At 39.8% G+C, this 21592-nt stretch overlaps 1 protein-coding gene across 5 annotated transcripts in view; it reads left to right on the top strand.

The window, feature by feature from the left end:
• Nucleotides 1–21592, top strand: part of grid2 (glutamate receptor, ionotropic, delta 2) — a 519407-nt gene that overhangs the window by 66557 nt on the left and 431258 nt on the right. For all 5 annotated transcript variants that reach the window (XR_002278273.2, XM_065950252.1, XM_020643448.3 and 2 more), the window contains exon 2: nucleotides 18045–18200. Coding sequence is in view for 4 of the 5 variants with exons in the window: in XM_065950252.1 (XP_065806324.1) it covers nucleotides 18045–18200 (156 nt within the window). In the remaining variant the exon portion in view is untranslated. The remainder of the gene's footprint in view (nucleotides 1–18044; nucleotides 18201–21592) is intronic.

Raw genomic sequence — 21592 nt, 5'->3', positions numbered from 1 at the left:
GACATTTCCCTGAGTTGACCGCTTCTATTCTCTGCATGGTGACATTTCTCTGTAATCAAATCATTTAGTATCCCCAATTTAAGAGGAAACTCACACATCCTTTCAGCAAAAGTTCCCTCTATTGCCAGAGACTCCCGTCCCTTTTTTTTCTTCTACTCTCCAGTAGCAGCTTTCTTTTAGTGCTATTTCACCGTTTTATTGTCCTCTAGGATATTTCTCTACTTCCATGTTCACAATTTTGTTTTTTTCCTACCTATCCTGCCTCCTCTTAATGACATCTATGTTTCATCTTTACCTCCCACTTTCCTGTTCTGTGTAGCTCAATTTGTCACCTCCATCACTTGATCCTCGACAAACGTTGTCGGAAAGCAATGGAGGACAGTCAACCTTGCACCATGAGCTGCTTCTTCCATCTTGAGATGCATTTGTCATCCTTCAACAAACAAATAACTACCTGGGACAATTGCCCCATCTCTCTCATTTCCATGGTTTTGTTTTTCTTGTCCTCCTATTTGAGCTCCACTCTGCTTTTCCCACTCCGCCACTTCCCTGTATGTTCCCTCCATGTCAGCCGGGGCTTTTTTTTCACAGTCATGCATTATGGATAAGGTTCAAAGTTGCTGTGCTAAACCTACAGCCTGTAAAAGCACAAACTAATGTGTTTGCAAGGACGAGTGTGGGAAATAAGGGAGAGGAAGACAAATGGAGATGGCAGAAACAAAGGATTCTTGTTCCGCATTAAAATAGAGTATATTATGAAACTGCTGCTTATTTATTCCTCAAGCTGTGGTTATGCACTTACCTACAAATGAGGTCACTTACATCAGGACCTGTTGGAGTTTGGACCCTTATTAAATGAAGTGCTCGTTTAGTGCAGCTCTTTATCCAACCAGTGCTTCTACCTGTACCATTACTCCCAAGAAAAGGTAGCTGTAAAAAGCAACTGTCCAACACTAAAAGGGATCTGTTGAGCTGTTATCACAGTCACCGTTTGACACTTCATTGAGGAAAAATAGCAGAAAAAGACACGTATAATTTGGTAAAACTTGCTTCCCATAAAAGTGTGAGCCACAGCAGCTGCAAAATGAAAGTAGATGTGTTTCATCCCACAAATGGCTGACAAATCTGACTGAAAGACACAGTATTAGCCCAGCATTTTCTGCTTTTTGTGCACTGCACACTTTGTAAATGAATGAAGCTCTACTGTCTACTTTCTTTTCATCCAACAGTGTCCAAAGAGAATTAAAGTACACGGACACTGTGTCCCTTACAGTTTGTTCATTTAATATGTGATACTGATGCCTTGGTTATCTAATCCTCTGTAATTAGCCGCTCATTAGAATGACAATTTATGGAAAAAAGGACGGAGAGAGGGAATCAGTTCTTCTTTCTTTCGGCTTTTTGCTTTTGTTGAACCTGTTGGTCAGTACGGTGAGGAAAGTATATCCCAGAAGCTAAACAGAACAATCTTATTAACAAAGTATTTATAATTAGGTTATGATAGAATAATTTAACTCATGAATAGAAAGGTAAAGATGGGGTATGGACTAAAGGAAGAGATGTGCAGCATGTCATATTAGTTCAAATAAGCAACCCTTTTGAAAATAAAGCCTTATATGAAAGTCTCTACATATGATGTGCATTTGATCCGATTTGTGATCCTCAGGAGGGAGAGGAAGGAGGAATTATTGTGCTGAAAGAAGGAGAGAGAGAGAGAGACTGAGGTGAAAGAAAGAACATAAAACCGAGCAGGAGAAGTAAATAATAAGTTCATTTTCTCAGGAGAACTCAGCCTTAGACTCAAATTTAGTAAAACAATTAACACAAGAGAATTTAGATTTCACAATCATATAACAAGAGAGTGTCAAGTATACTGTATAAGAGCAATGTTATAAATATTGGTACAAACAGCCTAGGGATCATTTTGTCTGATCATTTTCCCCATACAGTGTGTTTACCTCGCCCCATCTTTATCAAAGACCTGAGCCTGCTCAGGTGTTACACGACACTGAACTGACATGAAGTCATGTGATTAGAAAAGTGTCAGATAGAAAGGGGCTTTAACACCTATCTCTGTTGTGACATTGCTACAGCCTGCTGTGTCCTGGCTGTTTGGTTCTGATCCTGATACTTTTTCTGTAGATGGTCCAATGTTCAGACAACTGCTGATGTGTCTGTCTGGAACTGCCTGTCTTTTCAGTTTGACCACAAACCAGACTGAAATCTTGTTGGCCCCACAGGGTCAGGATTTTTTTCCCCCAACAAATATCCTGGACTGAAGATGAATCATTGCTTTGGGAAATCCTGTAAATAAAATACATAATATAGGGTATCTTTTGCCTGGGCAGAAAAACAAGATTTGACCCTGCAGCTTGCACCATTGTAATGCTTTTGTAGGGGTGTTGTATGAATTTCTAGTAGCAATTTTCATCTTGGACTATGGAAGTGCTGCAGTTATACCCAATTATTAAATGCAAAAAAGTTTAAAATGATAAGATCAAACTGAATTTCAGTATGGGCCTGCAGGTATTGGCTCCTTCAGTACCGTGCCCCCCTCTGCTTCTCTGCAAAGCTCCCTAGCTCTGATGGACACAAGGTACAAAAAAAAAAGATTCCACAGCCTCCTATTAGCATGTCCCACTCTTCTGACCATCTTTGCCAAGCTTAGATCTCTTTACAAGACAAGTTGAAGGGATATCATTTGCACATTTGCACCAAATTTGAATTTCCTCTGGGTAATATGTCAGGGAATTTATCAAAGCCCCACGAAAAGACTAAATCTGAATGTGATGGAGGACTTGGACTCGAAACAGATTGGTAAAGCAGATTGGAATTTCAAATTTGAACCTCCTGGACTAATTTGCATGTGGCACATAGCAGATTGCTTTGGAAATACACTAATCTCAGAATGAATATGCCTCCGACATAATTCTCCCCCTCGATTGTTGCGGAAACAGGGTGCTTATTTTCTCTCTCTGTTCTGCTTTCAGTGGCTATTTTTATTCACGGAGCTCTGTTTTCAGAAGGACCACTGTGTGTCACATGATTATCTCCTAAATTATGAAATGGAGCATTTTAGGATTAGGGTATATTACTCTTCTGTCGCAGAGGATTCCTCCAGAAGAAATCTTTTCATCTCCACTCTGCCCCCCCCCTCCTTGTTTCTTGTCACACTTTTGCTGTGTGGTAAAATGAGACTGTATTACTACATTTTCAGATTCCTAAATGGTCGCAGCATAGTCAACTGGCCTGAATCTGACCCTCTCCTGTATGCTCAATTTCCTGGCTAATTAGCCTAACTGGATAATGGGGAATAAGTTACAAGGGAACCTTATACTGAAATTATTAATCAATTTTATAGAGCAAGTGGATAAATCTCGTAGCTATAGCTCAGAAATGGTGCTGATAGGGCGGCCCAGACTGGAACATGAAGTGTTAGCACCTCCTACTATAAGCTTACTTCGTCCCACTACACAGCACATTCACATTACAAAGCTGTCCATTTCAAGCTGCTCAACAGCTATATGCTATTGTTGGTGCTTAATGCTATTAGCTGGTCAGTGGACACCACTGCTTTCCAAGCTGAAATGCTTTGGCAGTCACCCAAGCCTTTACCTGAATGTTATTTAAGATCGCCTTTTGATGCAGTTAAATAGCATTCTTAGACAGTTGATTAAACCTATTATTACCTACATAATACACATGGTATCTAACCCTTGTCCCCCTTTTGTTATGATGAGAGCATCCTGTGTGGGCAGATGATTGTTTTCAATGGAGCCAGTGCATCCAGGTCAACTCTGTTTGTCAGAATGATGCGACGGTTATCACTTCTACTGACACTTTTATACAATAACATCAAATGGCGAACAATGGATTGTGTACTAATGCTTCAAAAACTGTTTTGGTCCTGTTCTGAAAAGACCAAAGCCTTGAAATGTTTGAAATTTCATAATGTGTATACGACTGCACCTTGTCACCTGCACAAGGCTTGTTGTAATTGGTTCAAAAGTGTTGTGTTCGCTCTTTATTAAGCTAGTTGATGTGAAGAACATACTCTTTGTTACATTTGGAAGTCCCTTAAATCTGTTATATCTGTCAGATAACTGTACTTCTTTCTTTATTACCTCATTTTAAAGTTCAATCATAAGTTTATGGTGTCATCTTCTACTCTCATGTCTTCTTTACTACATCATATGTTTATATTGTAAATCATGATCCTATTAAGAAGTACATTTGACAATAAAGCTGGGTATGATTTAGGGCATGGCTAGCCGTGGTTGACAAGTTGGTGCCATGGAAACCTGTATCAGGATATTAATGTGGCAATATCTATCCATCCTGCTGCCTTCTAGCTCCAAAAACAAGATGGCAACAACAGCAACAACAGCAACAAAGACAACAAAGACAACAACAGTGCCACATGCAAGGCTTCAAAGCTATTTAGCAAAGCAATAGGTGATGTCACAGTAATACGCTCACTTCTTATGGACAGTATTCGGTTTTTAAGAGCCTTATTTCTGCCAAACTGATATGAAAACATCTTGTGTTTTGTGTACCTTCATTTGTGTGTCTGAGAGATGGCTCTTTGCTCATCCTACCAACACTGAAAGATAGAGGTTCAAAAACCCAAAAATAAAAAGCTTCGATTTTGGAGGACGAGAAAGGTCAAACATCTCCTCATTTAAATGTTGGCTTAAGCGAAAGTCAGATTTGAATGAATAAATCTCAGGGCCATGTAAACTTGCTGAAACACCCAACATGTTTTGAGGTCAGGAGAGTTGTTGAAGATTGTTGAGAGTGACTTATGCAATGCAATGTGGATGTATAGCATATTGACGAAACAAATACACACAAGATAAGCCATATATACCTCATGTACAAAGCTTGGTGGGTGTTGGATCCTGAGAGCCACCTACCTTACTGCAGTGATGAATAAAACAACAGCCACTTGGTGCTGTGTGTGTGTGTGTGGGTGTGAAGAAGTTCTGCTGACGTGCTGGCTTTTAAATGAAGTCCTCTGGCTGTCGGTATGGCAGCTTCTGGCCCTCCCTGACGATAGTGCCGCTGTTTGCAATCGCGTCTGCATGCATACATGATAACCTGAAAAAAAATGACCTGACAAGCAGCAGCAGCACTGAATGATCACTGCCAAGAGAGAAGCGAGACTGCCTTCCACGGTATCATTCATCTTTTATGTGCCTTAGCATTTGTGATCAAATGGAGTCGGCAAAACATTCCACACACCTTGTTATATCCTGAATCACCTCCTTAAGAGGGGCAGATTATTGCCTAAAAGGTAGTTACAATGATGAATTTCTTTCATTACTTGAACATTTATTCCGTCTGCAGGATTCAAGATTCACAAAAGCTCAATTCTTACAATCCATCATCTTGGTTGTTTAATCAACATAAGCCATTTTGAATGGGCAACTTTTTACAAACTGCTCAACACAACCTTGAAATACACTTTATTTACCCAGCTCTAAATGGATGAATATTACAGAATGCACTCTGAATTAAACTTTTTGTTATGTAACACCAATTCTTCATCTGTTTTATTATTAGTAGACTAGAAAAAGCGCTTTACAAGCTCAAGTCCATTTACCATTCACCATTAAGTCAGTTTCTTCTCCTGTCTTGGTCAGCCATTTAATACATGTAGAATCAGTCGTATCATCAAACGATCTTAAGGATTTCTTGAGTACTGTAGAAACCCTCCCTGTGAACCCAAAGCAGATAATTAGTCCCACATTTCTTTCTGCAAGAAGATATTGTTAATGACTGCTGAATCACTGCCTGATCATGCAAGCTCACACACAACACATAACCTCGCTGCCATCCATCCACTAATTACTTACTGAGACTCGGGCCTTGTAATGAATCTATTAAATCAACACTTGCATGAATTAGAAGCACATTATAACCACCTGACCCCACATCAAATCACGATCTGTATGGTGTGGGGTTTTTTTTATCAGGGTGTGAAAATGATGTGTGTGTGTGCATGTGTGGAGACGTCAGTGCGTTTGTACTTTCCTTTGTGACCCCGAGGATTGCCCATTGCTAATAGGTTTGCAGATGGAGGAGCTTTATTATGCTCTTTATGACTTTTTAACTGACTCACTGCTCACTGCTGGTAATGAATGTGCAACTTGTGCACGTGTGTGTGTGTGTGTGTGTGTGTGTGTGTGTAAGCGTGTATTAGGGATGAATATTAGCGAGGTGGATGCAGGTTTGGAACAGAAGGTATTCCATGGGGGTGGTAGTGAACTGAGGAGAGAGGCCTTGAGGGATAGAGTGGGGGAGAGACATGGAGAGCCGGTGAGAGAGTTTGGAGGGAAAGGGAGAGCTCGAGAGAAAGTACGTGAGGTAGAAAGAGATAAATGGACAGAAAGAAAGAGAAAGTAACAGAGGGAAAATGAGGACAACAGAAGCGGTGCTAACTCTGCTTCAGTGTGTGTGGGAGGATGGATTGGTAAAAAAAGAAAAAGAACAAATTAGTTGGACGGAGTTAATGAAAGAAAAAGCAGTAGATAGGAGCCACACTCTCAGTGCATTACTGATGGTGCAGTAGTATCGCTGTATTGATCATGGGTCATCTGTTTAGTTGTTATTTAGAGCCATTGTATCTCTGCTGGCTAGGGAGGCTTGTTTACAAAGGAAATACACTCTACCCTTGTGCCCCTGCACTGATGTATGTGCGCCTGTGAGCACATTCATATCAGTGTTTTTATGTCTCCGTGCCAACAAGAGCCGTTGTGGGAAGTGGTACGTTCTCAGGTTGTTGAACCGTACCATTCTTGTGATATATCTCAGAAACGCCTGGAGGGAAAAAGTTTAAATTTGGCGAAACATTTCCACTTGCACTCAAGGATGAATGGATTAGAATTTGGTGGTTAGAAATTAAAGTTGAGATCACTGAGATCTTTAAAAAAAAACATTGTAATCCATGAATCAAGAATTAATAGAAGTAATAGTTTATTATTTCAACAGGCCATGAACCAAAAGAGGTGCCCAGTCCACATAGGATCACAAGACACAGAAAAACAGACAAGAGCATTGAAGTGCATGTTTAGCCATGACACATGTCAAGGTCACTGTGACCGTACTTCTGGTTCTTTCTCGTGAACCTGATAACTCAGCATTGTCTGGAGGGAACATAATTACATGGTTTATTTCTCATTGTTTAATGTTCTCTTTGAGTTGCATATACCACCACTGTGAGCCAATGGTAATGGACGATGACATTGTCAAGTGCACATCTCCCCTCAGCTTTTAAGATAGGATAATGTATCCTGTACTCCATCCCAGTTACCCTTCTTCAATTAGATGGATCCATTTGAGACTTAACTGAAAAAGCATATCATTGTGAGGTGGTAATTGTTGTTTTTCCATGTGTACAAAAAGTGCCCATTACATGCAGGTCTTAGAGTCCCTAGAGAGCCTGGCAGCAGCAGCACCAAGAAAAAGTAAAAAGGGCGATTTAGCTCCTGAACTTGAGAAATAAGAAATAGATTCACAAATTCTAAAACCACTCCAAGAATCAGTGACAGGTGCACAGGGCAAGGAGGACAGGAGGGAAGAGCAAACTGAGGTGAAAGAGAGCCAGCGGGGTACGAGACGAAAGGGATAAGATGAGATGAAAAGACAAACAGAGGAACTGAGAGATGTACGGGATGAGAGGAAAGGAGTGCCAGGAGAAAGCAGGTGAGAATTCTGGGGGAAAAAAAAGTGTTATTGAGTGTGTGGAGGTGGAAGAGGACAAGTGTGTGATGGAAGGATAAAGAGGAGAGGGAAAGTGTGAGGGAATTTGAGGAAAGTATGATGTCGAGCAGTGTTATGGTGGAGAAAAACCGGCAAGGGATAATTTTTGAGAGTCGTAAATGTAGGGAATTGACAAGAGAATAGGGTCTGATAGCATGGAGTTAAAGTGGTCCATGGAGGAAACATATAAGTCTAGAAGATGCTTAATTCGGGCAGTCAGCAGGGGAAAGCAGGCCAGGAGGAGAAGGTGGTTTTCTACTAAATCCATTCCTGCCTGAAATATAATATGACATTTCTGATGTGAACAAATCTGGAGCCTCTTACTAGGGCTTCAAGCGAAATCCTCCCAAATGTTCAGCATTAATCAGGAGAGTGAGCTTAAAGACTCGAGGTACTTTAAAAGACTGCTTTCTTGCTGTAAAAGCAGATTTGGGGCCTCAGTACCCATACGGTTTGTTATGTTTTACACTTTTATCAAATTGAAAGAGTTGCACATTTTATCCCTTTACAGCTCTCTGACCTCCGCTCATCTATCCCTTTGGAGATTATCTCTGAGGGTTGCCACAATTCCAGAACTTTAAACGCTGATACGATACTTTAACAATTTGTTTTTAACAATACCATTCACTGTTTGGTTACCATGGCAACAAAAATAGAAGACCCAGGCACCCAATATTGAAAATGTTTACAACCTTATTTTCTATCTTTTGCTCTTGATTTTCTTATCTCTCACTTGGCTCTTTTTTTTCTGGCCCCCTCTCTACTCAACATGCTATCTCACTTGTATAACCCTGAGAAAGGTAGATGCATTACATGTATTTCTTTCATATTGGGGACTATTTGAAATGACCAGCCACTATTTTCCAGCTAGGCAAGTCAGGCTCTCTAAATTCAATATTTTTTCCCATATTTGGTACGAGAATGGACAAACCACAAAACAAACAAAAAAAGAAACTACAAAACAAAAAACCTTGCAAACTTGTATCCTGCGTGAGAGCAGTAATCCATCACTGTGTACTTGACCTTTAAGCCGGTAAATGTTCATGATGCAGCTGAAAGCACAAGCCCGGATCGGTTTGTTCAAGCTCTGCTGTTCATGCCATCACTGTTTGCTTGTTGTCCTCCCCTCAGGTTTTTTATTTTATTTTGTGACAATATAGCATGAATGCGCTGCCGTTCACCACCTGACCTTGGGTCTGCACCTGTGGCGACTGTATTAATGTAACAATAGGAAATAGCTTTCAAGTTATGCACTTTAAGACAAATACGGTTTATCTTTTGGAAGGAAAAGTGAAGCTGAACGCATTTTTTGTTGTGATGGATAACATTTCTCTAAAGCTGAGTCCTTATTGTGTCCTGCTATGTCTGAAAAGAATAGTTGCCTGACGGGCAGAATAAATGTGTTTCTCAAGTACAACAATGCAACAAATCTAAGCTCTGGAAGATGATTGGTTCTTTGTGCCTTATTTGTTGTTGTTTTATAATATAAACTAAAAAAAGATTCTTAAGGCAAATGCAAAATCACTCTCAATTAAAACTCTTCTCTCTTGTCCCTCCATTTGAAATACACAAAGACTGACAGAGGCACACATGCACCCAACCACACACACACACACACACACACACACACACACACACACACACCAGATATTAAGGCCCACCATACCAGGGCAGGTTTACTTGGATTAAATGTCACACAGGGCGTCACATCGAACAAGGACAGAGGGAGCTGGAGACGATGAGGAGAGCGAGAAGAGAGAGAGAGGAAGAAGAAGGGAGGGAGGGAGGGCAAGGGGGAGAGCAGAGAGACATAAGAAGAAAAAGGAAATAGGTGAAGATAAATGAAGAGAGATAGGGGAAATGAATAGAGGACTATAGTCGGAGCAGAGCTATAAGGCAGAACAAAGAGGATGAGGTGAGGTTCTTATTTCAAAGGGAGGGAGAGAATAGGCGGATGGGAAAAGGTTAAAAGAGAGAGGCAGAGTCAAATGTAAAGGGAATAAGAATGTGGGCAAAGAGAAGTAGATCTAGACAGAGGAATTGTTTGAGCATTCAGTGCTGCACAAAAATACTTTTTTTATACAACATGTTGATATGGAGGAGGATTTAGTGGTGCAGCAAAATGAAGCAATTATTGTCCCCATACTGTCAAGGGTATGCACAGGTACACTGGATATACAACTCAGGCCATTTAGAAGGTACATTGCTATCACCCTAATTATCATTTACTTATACCTTGGCTAGCGCTTACATATACTCTAACATCTGGCTCACATCCAGCAGCTCTGCTGTTTTAAGATCTCTGGCAAGCACGGCCGGACTGGAGCTGAGTCAGCTGAGGTTTGCAGACGAGCTGGTCCTGGCCCCAAGTGGCCAAGGGCTGACAGGAAGGGAAACACAAATAAGAAAAACAGCATTGTCAATCCATTCCTTTATACGTTGCCATATTCATGGTGTGGGACTGAATCTAAACATGCCTTGAATGGTTTGTTTTTGTCCAAATAGTGTTTAGCTTGCAGGCTAATGAATGAAGACACAGCACAAATCCTCCACCTACATACCCATTTGTGTGGGTGGAAACAAAGCTCTGAATATCTACAGTCGATCTCTGCAAAGCCGCAGAATAATCAGGCTGACTTTTATCTCCAAAAGGTGAGGGGAGTGAGAGAGACATGGCAGAGATGGTGATGACCTTGGCACAGCTTTGTGTGACAGCGTGGAAAGAGTCTGGCGTGCTGCTGAACTATGACTACAAATTTTCCAGGCTGCTCGCTCTTTAACGACGGCGCAAATTAATTTACACACCTATAATGAAAGAAGTGAGAGGAGGGAGGCTGAAGAGAGAGAATTGGGGAGGGTGAAAAATGTAGGAGAATGAGAAATATTTCTCTTGCACAAATCAGGTTACCTGGGAGATTTCACCATTAATACTCGGGGGGGGGGGGGGATAAACTTGAATACCAGGCATCCCCCTTCCATAGCTATAGGGACATATACATGCACACACATTTTGCTGCACACCCCTACAATACATATACTCACAATTCAAGTTGAACAAATCCCAGATTGCTTTATTGTAAAGCTTTGTTTACAAGTGTAACGTTGCTTCTGGCCTTGCCGCCCTCTGCTTGTAAGCCAGATAAAACCACACATGTTCAATTGCAGTAAATACAAAATATGCAGATTTTATACTTGCAAATATGTGCATTCGTTCATACATTCAAAGCACAGCAAGTTATTTTAAATGAGCAAACACTGTCAAGGATGGTCCAGTATGTTGGGTATATCTGCTGTTGTATCAACATTCCTGCGACAAAATGTCCCCGCTTAAAAACACGAGGCGCTCCTGCTAGCCTACTATATCATATTTACACACGCTTAATCAAAAATGCGTCACCATTCCATATTCCCAGAGAAAGTGCATGAATATTGAGTGTGTGTGTGTGTTGGTTTTGCGAGAGCCTGTTTGATTAATATTATAGCCGTATCATATCTGTCCCTATCACACACCACTGGCCTGCCCTGCTCTCCTGCTATCATTAATTCAAAGTTGTCCTCTTCTCTCCATCGTGCACACACACACACACACACACACACACACACAAACACGCACATTAATTCTATGCTGTCCTCCCAAGTGTCAAAATGCAGCCTCTTTTCTGGCTCACACGTCATTGCTGTAAATAACTGTCTTAGCGTGTTCTAGCATCTGTGTGTGTGCATGTGTGTGTAGGTGTGACACTGCAGGGCGATAACCTCCACCGTTCATCACCATCATCACTCAGCGCCACCGCCACCTTGCTTTCATCATCACATTGAGACGGCAGTACTTAGGTCCAGCCTTGTCATAAATCAGCGATACATCAACCGTGTGTGTGTGTGTGTGTGTGTGTGTGTGTGTTCTCCTCCATGGTCATTATCCTTGTCAGTCTGTCAGTGTTGCTGTCATATTACTGTCAGGAACTGCAACTTCGACCACAGGTGTGCAAGTTTGTCTGAAAGACAGAGGAATTGATCCTCCAACTGTACTTTTGCAGTCGTCTTTTTGGAAGAGATGCTATCTGCTATCTGCTGCGATGAACCTGTCTAAGCCCCTTTTCCTGTTCTTCCCCCCCGTCTTCTCTCCAGCTGTATCTCCCTTCAGTTTATTAATTTTAACTATTTGCCCATCCGGATGCGGCAGATGGCTAGTTACCAATTAGTCTGGTTCCGCACAAGGGTTCTGCCTGTTTTTCCTTGACACTGTCGCCAAGTTCTTTCTTAGTGGTCTTATGTTGTCAAAAGTTTATGTTGCCTTGGCACCATTTGATACCTCATGTCTTATAACAATGCAATCGTTGTTTTTTTAATGATGAATAGCATCATAGAAGGTGCCGTAGCTTTAAAATAGCTACTCGGGATAACTCTAATGAGTCTAAAGTTCATAAAAATATGACTATTGGGTGCATAGTACATCTTTTTTGTTGCCGTGGTATCTCAAAAGGTAATGAAATAGTTTGATTTGTATTTGAATCGAATGAAAGATTTGGGTATCATGACAACCCCATTAAACTAATTGAAAAGTGTAGACCTGCACTGTAAATAAAGTGTCATATGTTGCATTTTGTTGTGATTTGGCACAATATATATTTTAAAGAAGGCTGTACGATACAAAGGAGCTTGAGTGAATACTCGGCCGGAAGTCAGATGGAGAGGGGTTTAGCCAAGTTCATAACTGTTTTACCTTAAAAATGCAAACAGATGGCAGTCTCAAAGGACAAGCTAGTCATTTGCTTCAACTGTTTGGACATCAATCATTTTCATGTCCTCCTCTGCCCATGTCACCCTCCTCTGTTAACATGACATATTTCTTCACAACCATTTCCTCACTCATGCTGAATGATTATCCTGAGAAGGAGTCGGCTTAATTACTGGCTCTTTATAGAGTGTGGGAACATAATAACTCAGCATTGGATGATGTGCCATCCTAATTTGTTCATTTAATAAGGAAATTGAGCTGTGTTTTGTACGTTCAACAATGTGCCTTTGTCTGCCTGAATGCCTTTATCTGATTTTAAATAGTTAACCGGATGGCTGAGCTCTTTGAATTATAATTCCCCTTTAAATAATAAAGTTTAAAATAAATTTGGCTTTGTTTCTGCTGCCAGCTGGACCAAAGCTCATGAAAAAGTACTCTATTTCTTCAAATCCAAATATTCATGTGAACCTCTGTTCTACTGAGTGTACTTTTTTTTTCTTCAAAGGTCAGACTAATACAGCCTTAAATAGCTTAACCATGTGAAAGGGCATAGTTCTTTGGAGGACAATGTCAGTCATCGTTGGGTAAACCACTTTGGTTCAGACGAGAATGGCTCCAAAATGAATTCTACCAACTTCCCTGAACTTCCAACTTTTTCCATAACCTACAGTTTTTATTATTATGGGATATAAATGAACAACTCATGAATAGATTTAACTGAAATGTAGTCCAAGTGTTCATGTTTCCCACTGACCTCGTTACGTTGTAAGCCATGATGAATAGATTCTTTTACAATGAGGTTAATAGTTAATAATTCCATCTTCAGTTGTACGATATTTTTTCTTCTACAGTATTTAGCAGATGGAACCACAGCCACACTCTTTTGGTAAGAAATGTAAACATTACATCCCAGCATCAGCAGGTTGTGATTATAACCTGACCGTGTCAAGTTTTCAGCTTTTTATGAAACAGACTGAAATCAATACTGATGTCTCTTTATGATATGTTTATTGTGTTTTTATTAAACTTCTGCGGAGGGGAAGGTGTCAGACAAGGTGACAGCACCCTCCCGTATAAGCTTGTTTTCTGTTTTTTTTCCTAAGATTTTTAATAACTGATACAGTTGACTTAAAAGAAAGCACAAACAGATTTTTAAGAAACACAACCTACATATGTACAGGTTTGTTTGTACATGAAGCTTCTTGGCCAAAATGTTTCTTAGTGAAAGGCATGCAGGGTTTTCTTTTGAATTAAAATATAACAATATAAATAAATGAGACAATGTGTACAGCAAATTTTGATACATCACTTTTAGTTCTAGTCACCTCACAGAGGGGAGGTTCCTGGTTCGAGTCCCCGTCAGAGAGGGCGTCTCTCTGTGGAGTTTGCATGTTCTCCCTGTGCATGCATAAGTTCATAAGGCTGGTTGTCTGTCTCTATATGTCAGCCCTGTGATTGACTGGTGAACAGACCAGGGTGTACCCCGCCTATTGCCCAATAAAAGCTGGGATTGGCTCAAGCCCCCAGCAACTCCAAAAAGTGGTATGGATGGATGTATGGATGGATAGGTGAATGGACTTTTAGTGCTTGGAGTACAATGAAATATTCAAGAAAAAACATGGTTTCAATTTCATTTTTGCCTAGTGACACCACGATCGCATCCTCATAACTCTTTTACCTCCGGCCTCCAATATGCAACCCAAGAGGCTCTTTGGTAGACAAGCAAGTTATGCATTGCCTCCCAATGTTCACAAAGTAGGAAATTAAAACCTAACTCTTGACCATTGGTTGGCATTTGATCAATACCTCATGATTAAACAATTTAGAGTTTCTAATTCCCTATATTGCATCCATTGAACTTGTTATTGACGATGCTGTTTTCATGAAAGAGATGGTTTGGATACAGATAGCTGACTTAGTGTTTACGTGTGTGCTTGTCTGGTTTGCATGTGGTTGTGTCAGTGTAACTTGTGCGTGTGCGTGAATGCGTGCCTGCCCTTGGGGTGTGTGTGTAAAGCAAGATTCACTGTTTTTATTTCCTTGTTGATTAATGTGGTGAGGTTTGCCTTTGCGCTCACAATCACATTACTGGAAAGGAGGATTCAAGAGCCAGGATTCTGTGTGTTTCGTGGGTAATGTGCATGTCTGTGTGTGTCTGTATTTGTTATACAGCATGCAGTGATGTAATGTCTAATCTAAAATAACAAGCAGGCTCTCTTTTCCTCTCCTCTACCTTCTTTCCTTTTCTCTCTCGCACACATTCAATGTAGGTTTCTTTTTCCAAAACATGAGATGAACTGATTTCTGTTTGATGATATCCAACCATATGACCAACTCCTAAGACATTTGCAATGTGCACCTTTATAATCTGCTGTTTTAATGTGCAAAATTAGAAAATAAGGATGTTTAAGACACATTTTGGCGAGGATTAAAATAAGTTTTGTTGACTTTAAGACATTTCATAATTTTGTCTGCAAGTGTGTTTGTTTGTATTTGCCTGCTCTCTGTTCCTGGATTAAAGAGTTTGTTTTTTTTTAATCACAAAAAATAGCTAATAAATCTCTGCAACAATTGGAACAGCTGTTAGAGAGAGAGAAGAAGGATGCTGTTCAACGATCATGCAAGAAAAAGAAAGCTCTGATATAAACATGGCTCTCTCTTAATATTCTCTAGGGACTTTTGTGGTGAATAGAAAAGAACAAAACCATAATGGTTGGTGGGATTCTTCAGAAAGAGATAATGCATTCAACACTTTAACTTTACAACAATAAACTGCATGTCTAGAAGCACTAGTGTGTGACTATGCCACAACATTTATAATCATCAATCTTCCGTCTGACTTTCATTTCAAATCATTTTAGTCTAAAAAGTTTTAAAGTTCAAAGGAAATCGGCATGGAGTTTCACTTTTTTAAGGCTTGTGACACGATGACATGAATGATATGTCAGTCATTTCCGAGGAAACATTTAAAAAATAATGGTTGATGCAGTTATGGGCTGTCTCTATGCTCAAGTTTGAATCGTTTTATTTTCAGTACTATTGGCTTCTGTTAATGGCAATCATTTAACTCAACTCAAAGTCCCTCCCTTTTACATGGAACAAGAAGAAATGCAGATGATGTATTACTTTTCCAACAATTTCAGAACTTTTAAGCCAAATATAAAGTCCTCTCCTCTATTTCATGTCCTCCAGACATACACAACCTGACTTTGCCCTTCTGTATTGTAAAGCTCTTTTAATGTGTGTACAAAATCTGTCCCCAGCAGTGTCATCCTCAAGCTGATTGGGACTCCATTCATAATTTATCCCTAATGGAATAGTAAATGAGTCTTTGTGTTTCATTCTTTATCTCCTCGCCCAGGCCTGTTTGTCTCAACTCATCTATACTGCACAACTATAAAAACAACCAAGACTCAATCAGTTGGATGCTATTTACAGTCACCAAATTCTGATGGTTGAAAAGATTGAAGTATACATACTTAATGAGCCCTCTTGATTAAGAGGAAGCTAGCATGTGTGGTTAACTTTATTAAACATCAGCTTACTTAAGTTACATTTAATCAACATGTCACATGGAATAACAGGATTCACATTTTTTATCTCATGCTCCTTTTTAGCACTTTTTTTCTGTTATTAACATGTAATGTTTATATTATTTAATGCCATTAAAGTGACCTACACAAGATGCTACAAAAACTTTTTTTTTAAATATTTATGTTTGGGCTTTTTGCCTTTATTGGATAGGACAGTGGAGATAGTAGGAAATCGAGGAGAGAGAATGGCTAATAACACGCGGGAAAAGACCAGCAGGCCAGACCGTACGTGATGTGTGTCCAAACCGCTAGTCCATCTGCGTCCCACACTTTTAATAACCTAATTAATTACATTTTTTTTTAAATAAAACATGCTTGGATTTATCTGACCAATTTGATCACCGTAGAATTAAACAGACTTTTTGAAAACAGAGTGCTGAACATGCATTAGCAATACAACATTTCTCCTTGAGTAAGTCTGCTCTCTGTTGGGACTAGACCATAATATCTGTGGTATGAGCACATATTTTACTCACTGAACTATACAAGAACAAATAACAGCAACAAATTCTAAATGTGGTACAAAACAGCCCCGAGCCAATGTAGCATGCCTGGTTATTAATGTCATTTGCAACCTGTGTTTTTCTCTCACACACACAGGCTAGCACTCTCTCTCGCTCTCTCTCTCTCTCTCTCACACACACACACGCATATATACAATATGAGGCTTATTTTCTGGTTAGTGAAATACAGTTAGCAGTGCTTCACTGCATTGGCTTATACAATTAGTGACCCCATGGATTCAGGGGATAAACCGGGTTGGAATGAGAGGCTAAAAGGGATGAAACTGAAAAATAGATAACACATGGTTAATTGTGTGTAACAGACAGATTCCGAGACCAATTCTCTACCAGCCAGGCAACGCTGCATGTTGCCTCGTTCGTCCGTCTCAGCAGCAACGCTGCAGGTTGACCTTTATTTTTTGGACTTATTTAGTATTGACTGGTGGGAACTTCATCTGCTGCTACGGGCACTGGCACTCACCAGTCTTTTCTTCCTCTGGCTTTCTTTGTGCTACAACCATCTTGGCAGAGACAGTGTGCCCTTGAGCAGTGTTTGACCTTAGACTGAACAATGATGTCGATCTATTTCTCCCAATCACCCCGTCTTTCTCAAAAAGTCCAATTCTAGGGGCTACGTACTTGAGTTGCTCTCTACAAAAGTGGCAGAAAAACTAAATTTCTTCCTTCCAGATTTTTAGACTAGTATTTATTTGCAGCCCTAGGAGTACTTAAACTATAACAAGCTGGTTATTTTTTTATATGATAAGGTCTCAGCTGGTCTCCTTTGTAAATATGGTTTAAGAGTGACTATATCATTTTTGAGTGTTTATTCTCTGTGTGCCGAAGGTATAAAATCTGTTCTTATACATTTATTTCCTTCCAAATAAAGATTCTGATACTAAGATTTCAGAATTTACAGATACTGGCAACCCTATTATCAGTGCAATTAAAAATTATATACGACATTTATCACATTGTTCTGACTTTGACTCGCATTACACTCTCTGCAAAGAGGGCGTTGTAACCAGTTATTTTTGGGAAGGCTTGTTGCATCTTGTATGGGATTGTTGCATTTACTTGCACATTGACCCAATGCTGCATTTAAGACCATGTCAAAGGGCGAAATATGAACTGCAATCGATATTGGACGATCTGGTATATTCTGAATTCATATGAAGTTTACATACAGTATCTGTTGTTTTTAACACTTTGACGAATTCTTCGCAAGTTTTTGTTGATATTATTGGAATTTTATTTAAATTTACAATACAGTATATAAGGGCTGAATCATTCATCAGTTCTCCGCCTATAGAGGCTATTTGTGTGCCATATTGTTCTGATGTTCTTTTGTAATACCATATTTCTGTCTCAGTCCATTTCTCCCAATCCCAAACTTCTCTGATACTGACTGACAGTTTCTCCTTTTTCTTTCTTCCTTGTCAATAGGGGCCATCTTTGACGAGTCGGCACGGAAAGATGACGAGGTGTTTCGCCTTGCTGTGGCCGATCTCAATCTGAACAACGAGATCTTGGAGACGGAGAAGATCACCATCTCTGTGGAGTTCGTTGATGGGAACAACCCCTTCCAGGCGGTGCAAGAAGGTAGGGTAATAACAAGACGCTTCTCTTGGAGTTCAACAGGGCCTCGCTGGTGCATCAACTTCAAATCTCAAATCTGTTATGACATGAAGCATAATCAAAAGAGGACATCGACTAGCTTTTGGGCATTGTTTGTTCTTACACATATGTTCCAGGTCAGACTGAGATTCAAAGGCTTTGTCATTTTAACAAATGTAATTTCTGCAAACAAAGATTATTTACCATGGAAACTTCAAAGTGATAACTGATCAGATGCAAATAATTGAAATGTGTATAATACACAGTACCTCAAAGGGAAGCCTTGATCTTACTTCAAGGCAAACAAGAAATCCCAGTCGCAAAATACTGTCTTGCATGTGCATTCATATATTGAGAGGAGTTAGGTTCAGAAAAACAATTCATTTAAAAAACACAGAATATACAAAACAGCACAAAATCCGCCTCTGTCTTTAATGTTCTCTAGTTTTTGCATGGCTTGTTTGCTCTTTCAGCTGACCTGCATCAGACAGTCAGCTGAGGAAGTGGCAGGGTTTCAGTTATTCCCCTTTCATTTTTTGTTTCTATGTTGATGCTGACTGCCAGCTTATTTCATGCAAATGTAGTGTGGACAAGAATTTGTTTCCTGAACATTATGTATAGTTCACTAGATCATAAGTCATTTCTATTCACATGTACATAGATTAGCATATAAATGCCTGTCAAAAAGGCTCATGAACTGAAGCTGATTCAAAACTAAATGTAATAGTCTTCAGTTGAAGTTGAGCGTTTAATATGCAAGAATCTGTTGTAACAAGCTGGCAAACTGTCTTTTAATAATGCTCTCTAAATACAAATTGCTAATTTTTTTTTCTTATATAACTTGTCAGAGTTGATCAAACACTCCGTTGTGGTAGTACATAGTATACATATGATGTCATTTCACACAGTTTAACTAATAAGGTCAGCAGTGTAACTGATTACAAACACCTTTGTTTTCTTTTTGTACTTTCATTCAAAGAGTACAGGTGGCAGTAGCTCAGTCTGTATGGACTTGAGTTGGGGATCTGAGGGTCGCTGGTTAAGTCCCGGTACGGACCAAAGTATGGAAGTTAGTTTGTTAGCTGGGGAGGTGCCAGGTCACTTCCCAAGCACCTCCAAGGTGCCCTTGAGCAAGGCACCTAACTATGTGTGTGGGAAGCAGAAGAAGAGTGTAAACCAGAATTTCCCCTCAGGAATGAATAAAGTATGTAAAGAAAAATAAATTGTGCGCATTCACCAGATACATGGGTTATACAGTTCATACACTTCTCTATATCTGCAAGGGTGCAGTCAGTTTAGAAAGTCACAAAACAATAGAGATTTAAAAACTGTATATCTATAATACAAATCAAATATGACATTACGTGAATGAAGATCACATTAAAATGCGAATGAAAATATCCAGAGAGGTAGGAATCAGTGTGTGGGTGGCATCCTGTCATTACTGTTCTCTGGTTTCAGTTCTGAACATCAGGCACATACACACTGCAACTATCACATCATTCAACAAAGAAACACACAGTCACAGAAAACACGTACATATGCCAATTTGTGCTGTTCCAAACTGAGTGAAGTGTGTGAAGAACTCAACCCAAAAAGCACCAGAATATCCTAATCCTTTTCTAATTCAAAGAATTCTGAGGTAAAGTGGTTTAAAGAGAAGCCTTTGTACATTTCAAAAATAAATATTGGAAGTGGATGTATTAACTTGAGCTACTTTTAATCTTGCAGTTCTGGTATCCTTAATGATTTTAATACTGAAATATTCCAAATGATAAAGTGCACTTTAAAAGGGAACTACACAAATGAAGCACTGATGCAAGAAACTGTTTCAGATGTGGAAATGAGCCGGTCCCAACAAGACGCCTTTCTTGATCCCATGCAACTGCTGCCCGTATGGATGAGAATCTACTATCGGGGAAGCATATTGTGCTGGGTTTGAGTTTTTCAGGGAGCAGATAGTATCTTGGCACAATGTAAAGTGGGAGGAAAAACTGATCATCTCCAAAATATACATATGTGTGTGTGTGTATGTGTGTGAGTCTTTGTCTGTGAGCCCTTGTGACTGGCTGGGTGCCTTTTGGATCCACTGAGTGAACTATTTCAGAAAAATATGGAAGGAGGAAAATCAGAGACAAATGCAGCACACACTTGTTGCTCTTTCACATTATGCACATTGTTTATGTTCTTGTTGTTTGTTTGTCTTTCTTGAATCTGCATGCATCTCTTTTTGCACCAAATAACGACTGAAAACGAAACCACTCAAAAAAATGTAACACTTGGACATAAATCAGCTTGATAAAACCTACCACGATCCCAGTTTTGACAAAATTATATTTGACATGCATTTTAAATTTATAGTTGAACCCATGTCCCGTGTTAACATGAGGGAGGCAGGGTTTATGACCTCTTGTGCTGCCAGTCAGCATGGGGAGCTCTAAGTATTTTGGCTTCACCCCAGGCGGCTTTTTCTCTGTCCATCCTAAGAGATACAGTTACAGTCTATGGTGAATAAGAACACAAACACTACATTATCTTGGGCTCAAACACTCTGAGAGAGAGTACAGACTGTATCTCTGAGCTTGTTTGCATTTCAGTCAAACAGCCATCCGGCTTCCTTGCCTCCAGCTAACAATGGTGGCCAAATTGTAAGTGTATCTCTTTGCAGAGATTAGCTCAGAGGACCTTGTGTGTACGGCTCTTATGTTTGTGTTCCTCTAAGAACCTTGTTAAGACTTTTGCTTTGATACAAGTGCTGTGCAATGTTGTTTGGTAGTCAGCCTGTAATTCTTTGAAGTCCCAACCTGAGAAGCTTTATTATCTGGGCTGTGTGTGCATGTAGACTCAATGTGTTTGCTTCTTCCTGCTTTCATTCAAGGAAAGGTAGCAGCTAGCACTTGATGTGTCATATTTGGAATAATAGTTTTGTGTGAATTTAAGATGGTGAGTGAGAGGAGAGATGTGACAGCACAGCAGGAGGCAGGATTTGAGCGGCATGATGGCTGAAACCTGTGGTATTGTGTCTTTAAAGCAGTCTTTTCCTTTTTCTTCCATTCCCTTGTGTTTCAAGGTTTCCTTTTTGCAATTTCTTTTTTTCCTGTAACTTCTTGTTTTTAAGTTTCAGTTCAGGGAATCCTTTTCTTGCTTATTGTGCACATTCTTTTCCAGCAATCTCATCCATCACATTCATAAATACAGACATGGTTACTGCTTGGTGCTGGCAGATTCACCACTGTCTGCTACTGTTGGCTGCCATAAAAGCCCATAAGTGGAATCAAAGTTATTTTTTCAATAGCAGACAGTATCTATTGGCAGCACAAGATTTATAAAGGAAGATGAAATACCAATTTATTTTCGTCAAGCTGTTTTTTTCAATG

The sequence above is a fragment of the Labrus bergylta genome, chromosome 2, assembly GCF_963930695.1.
Source record: "Labrus bergylta chromosome 2, fLabBer1.1, whole genome shotgun sequence".
NCBI lineage: Eukaryota > Metazoa > Chordata > Actinopteri > Labriformes > Labridae > Labrus > Labrus bergylta.
This window is presented reverse-complemented; position numbering and strand designations above follow the sequence as displayed.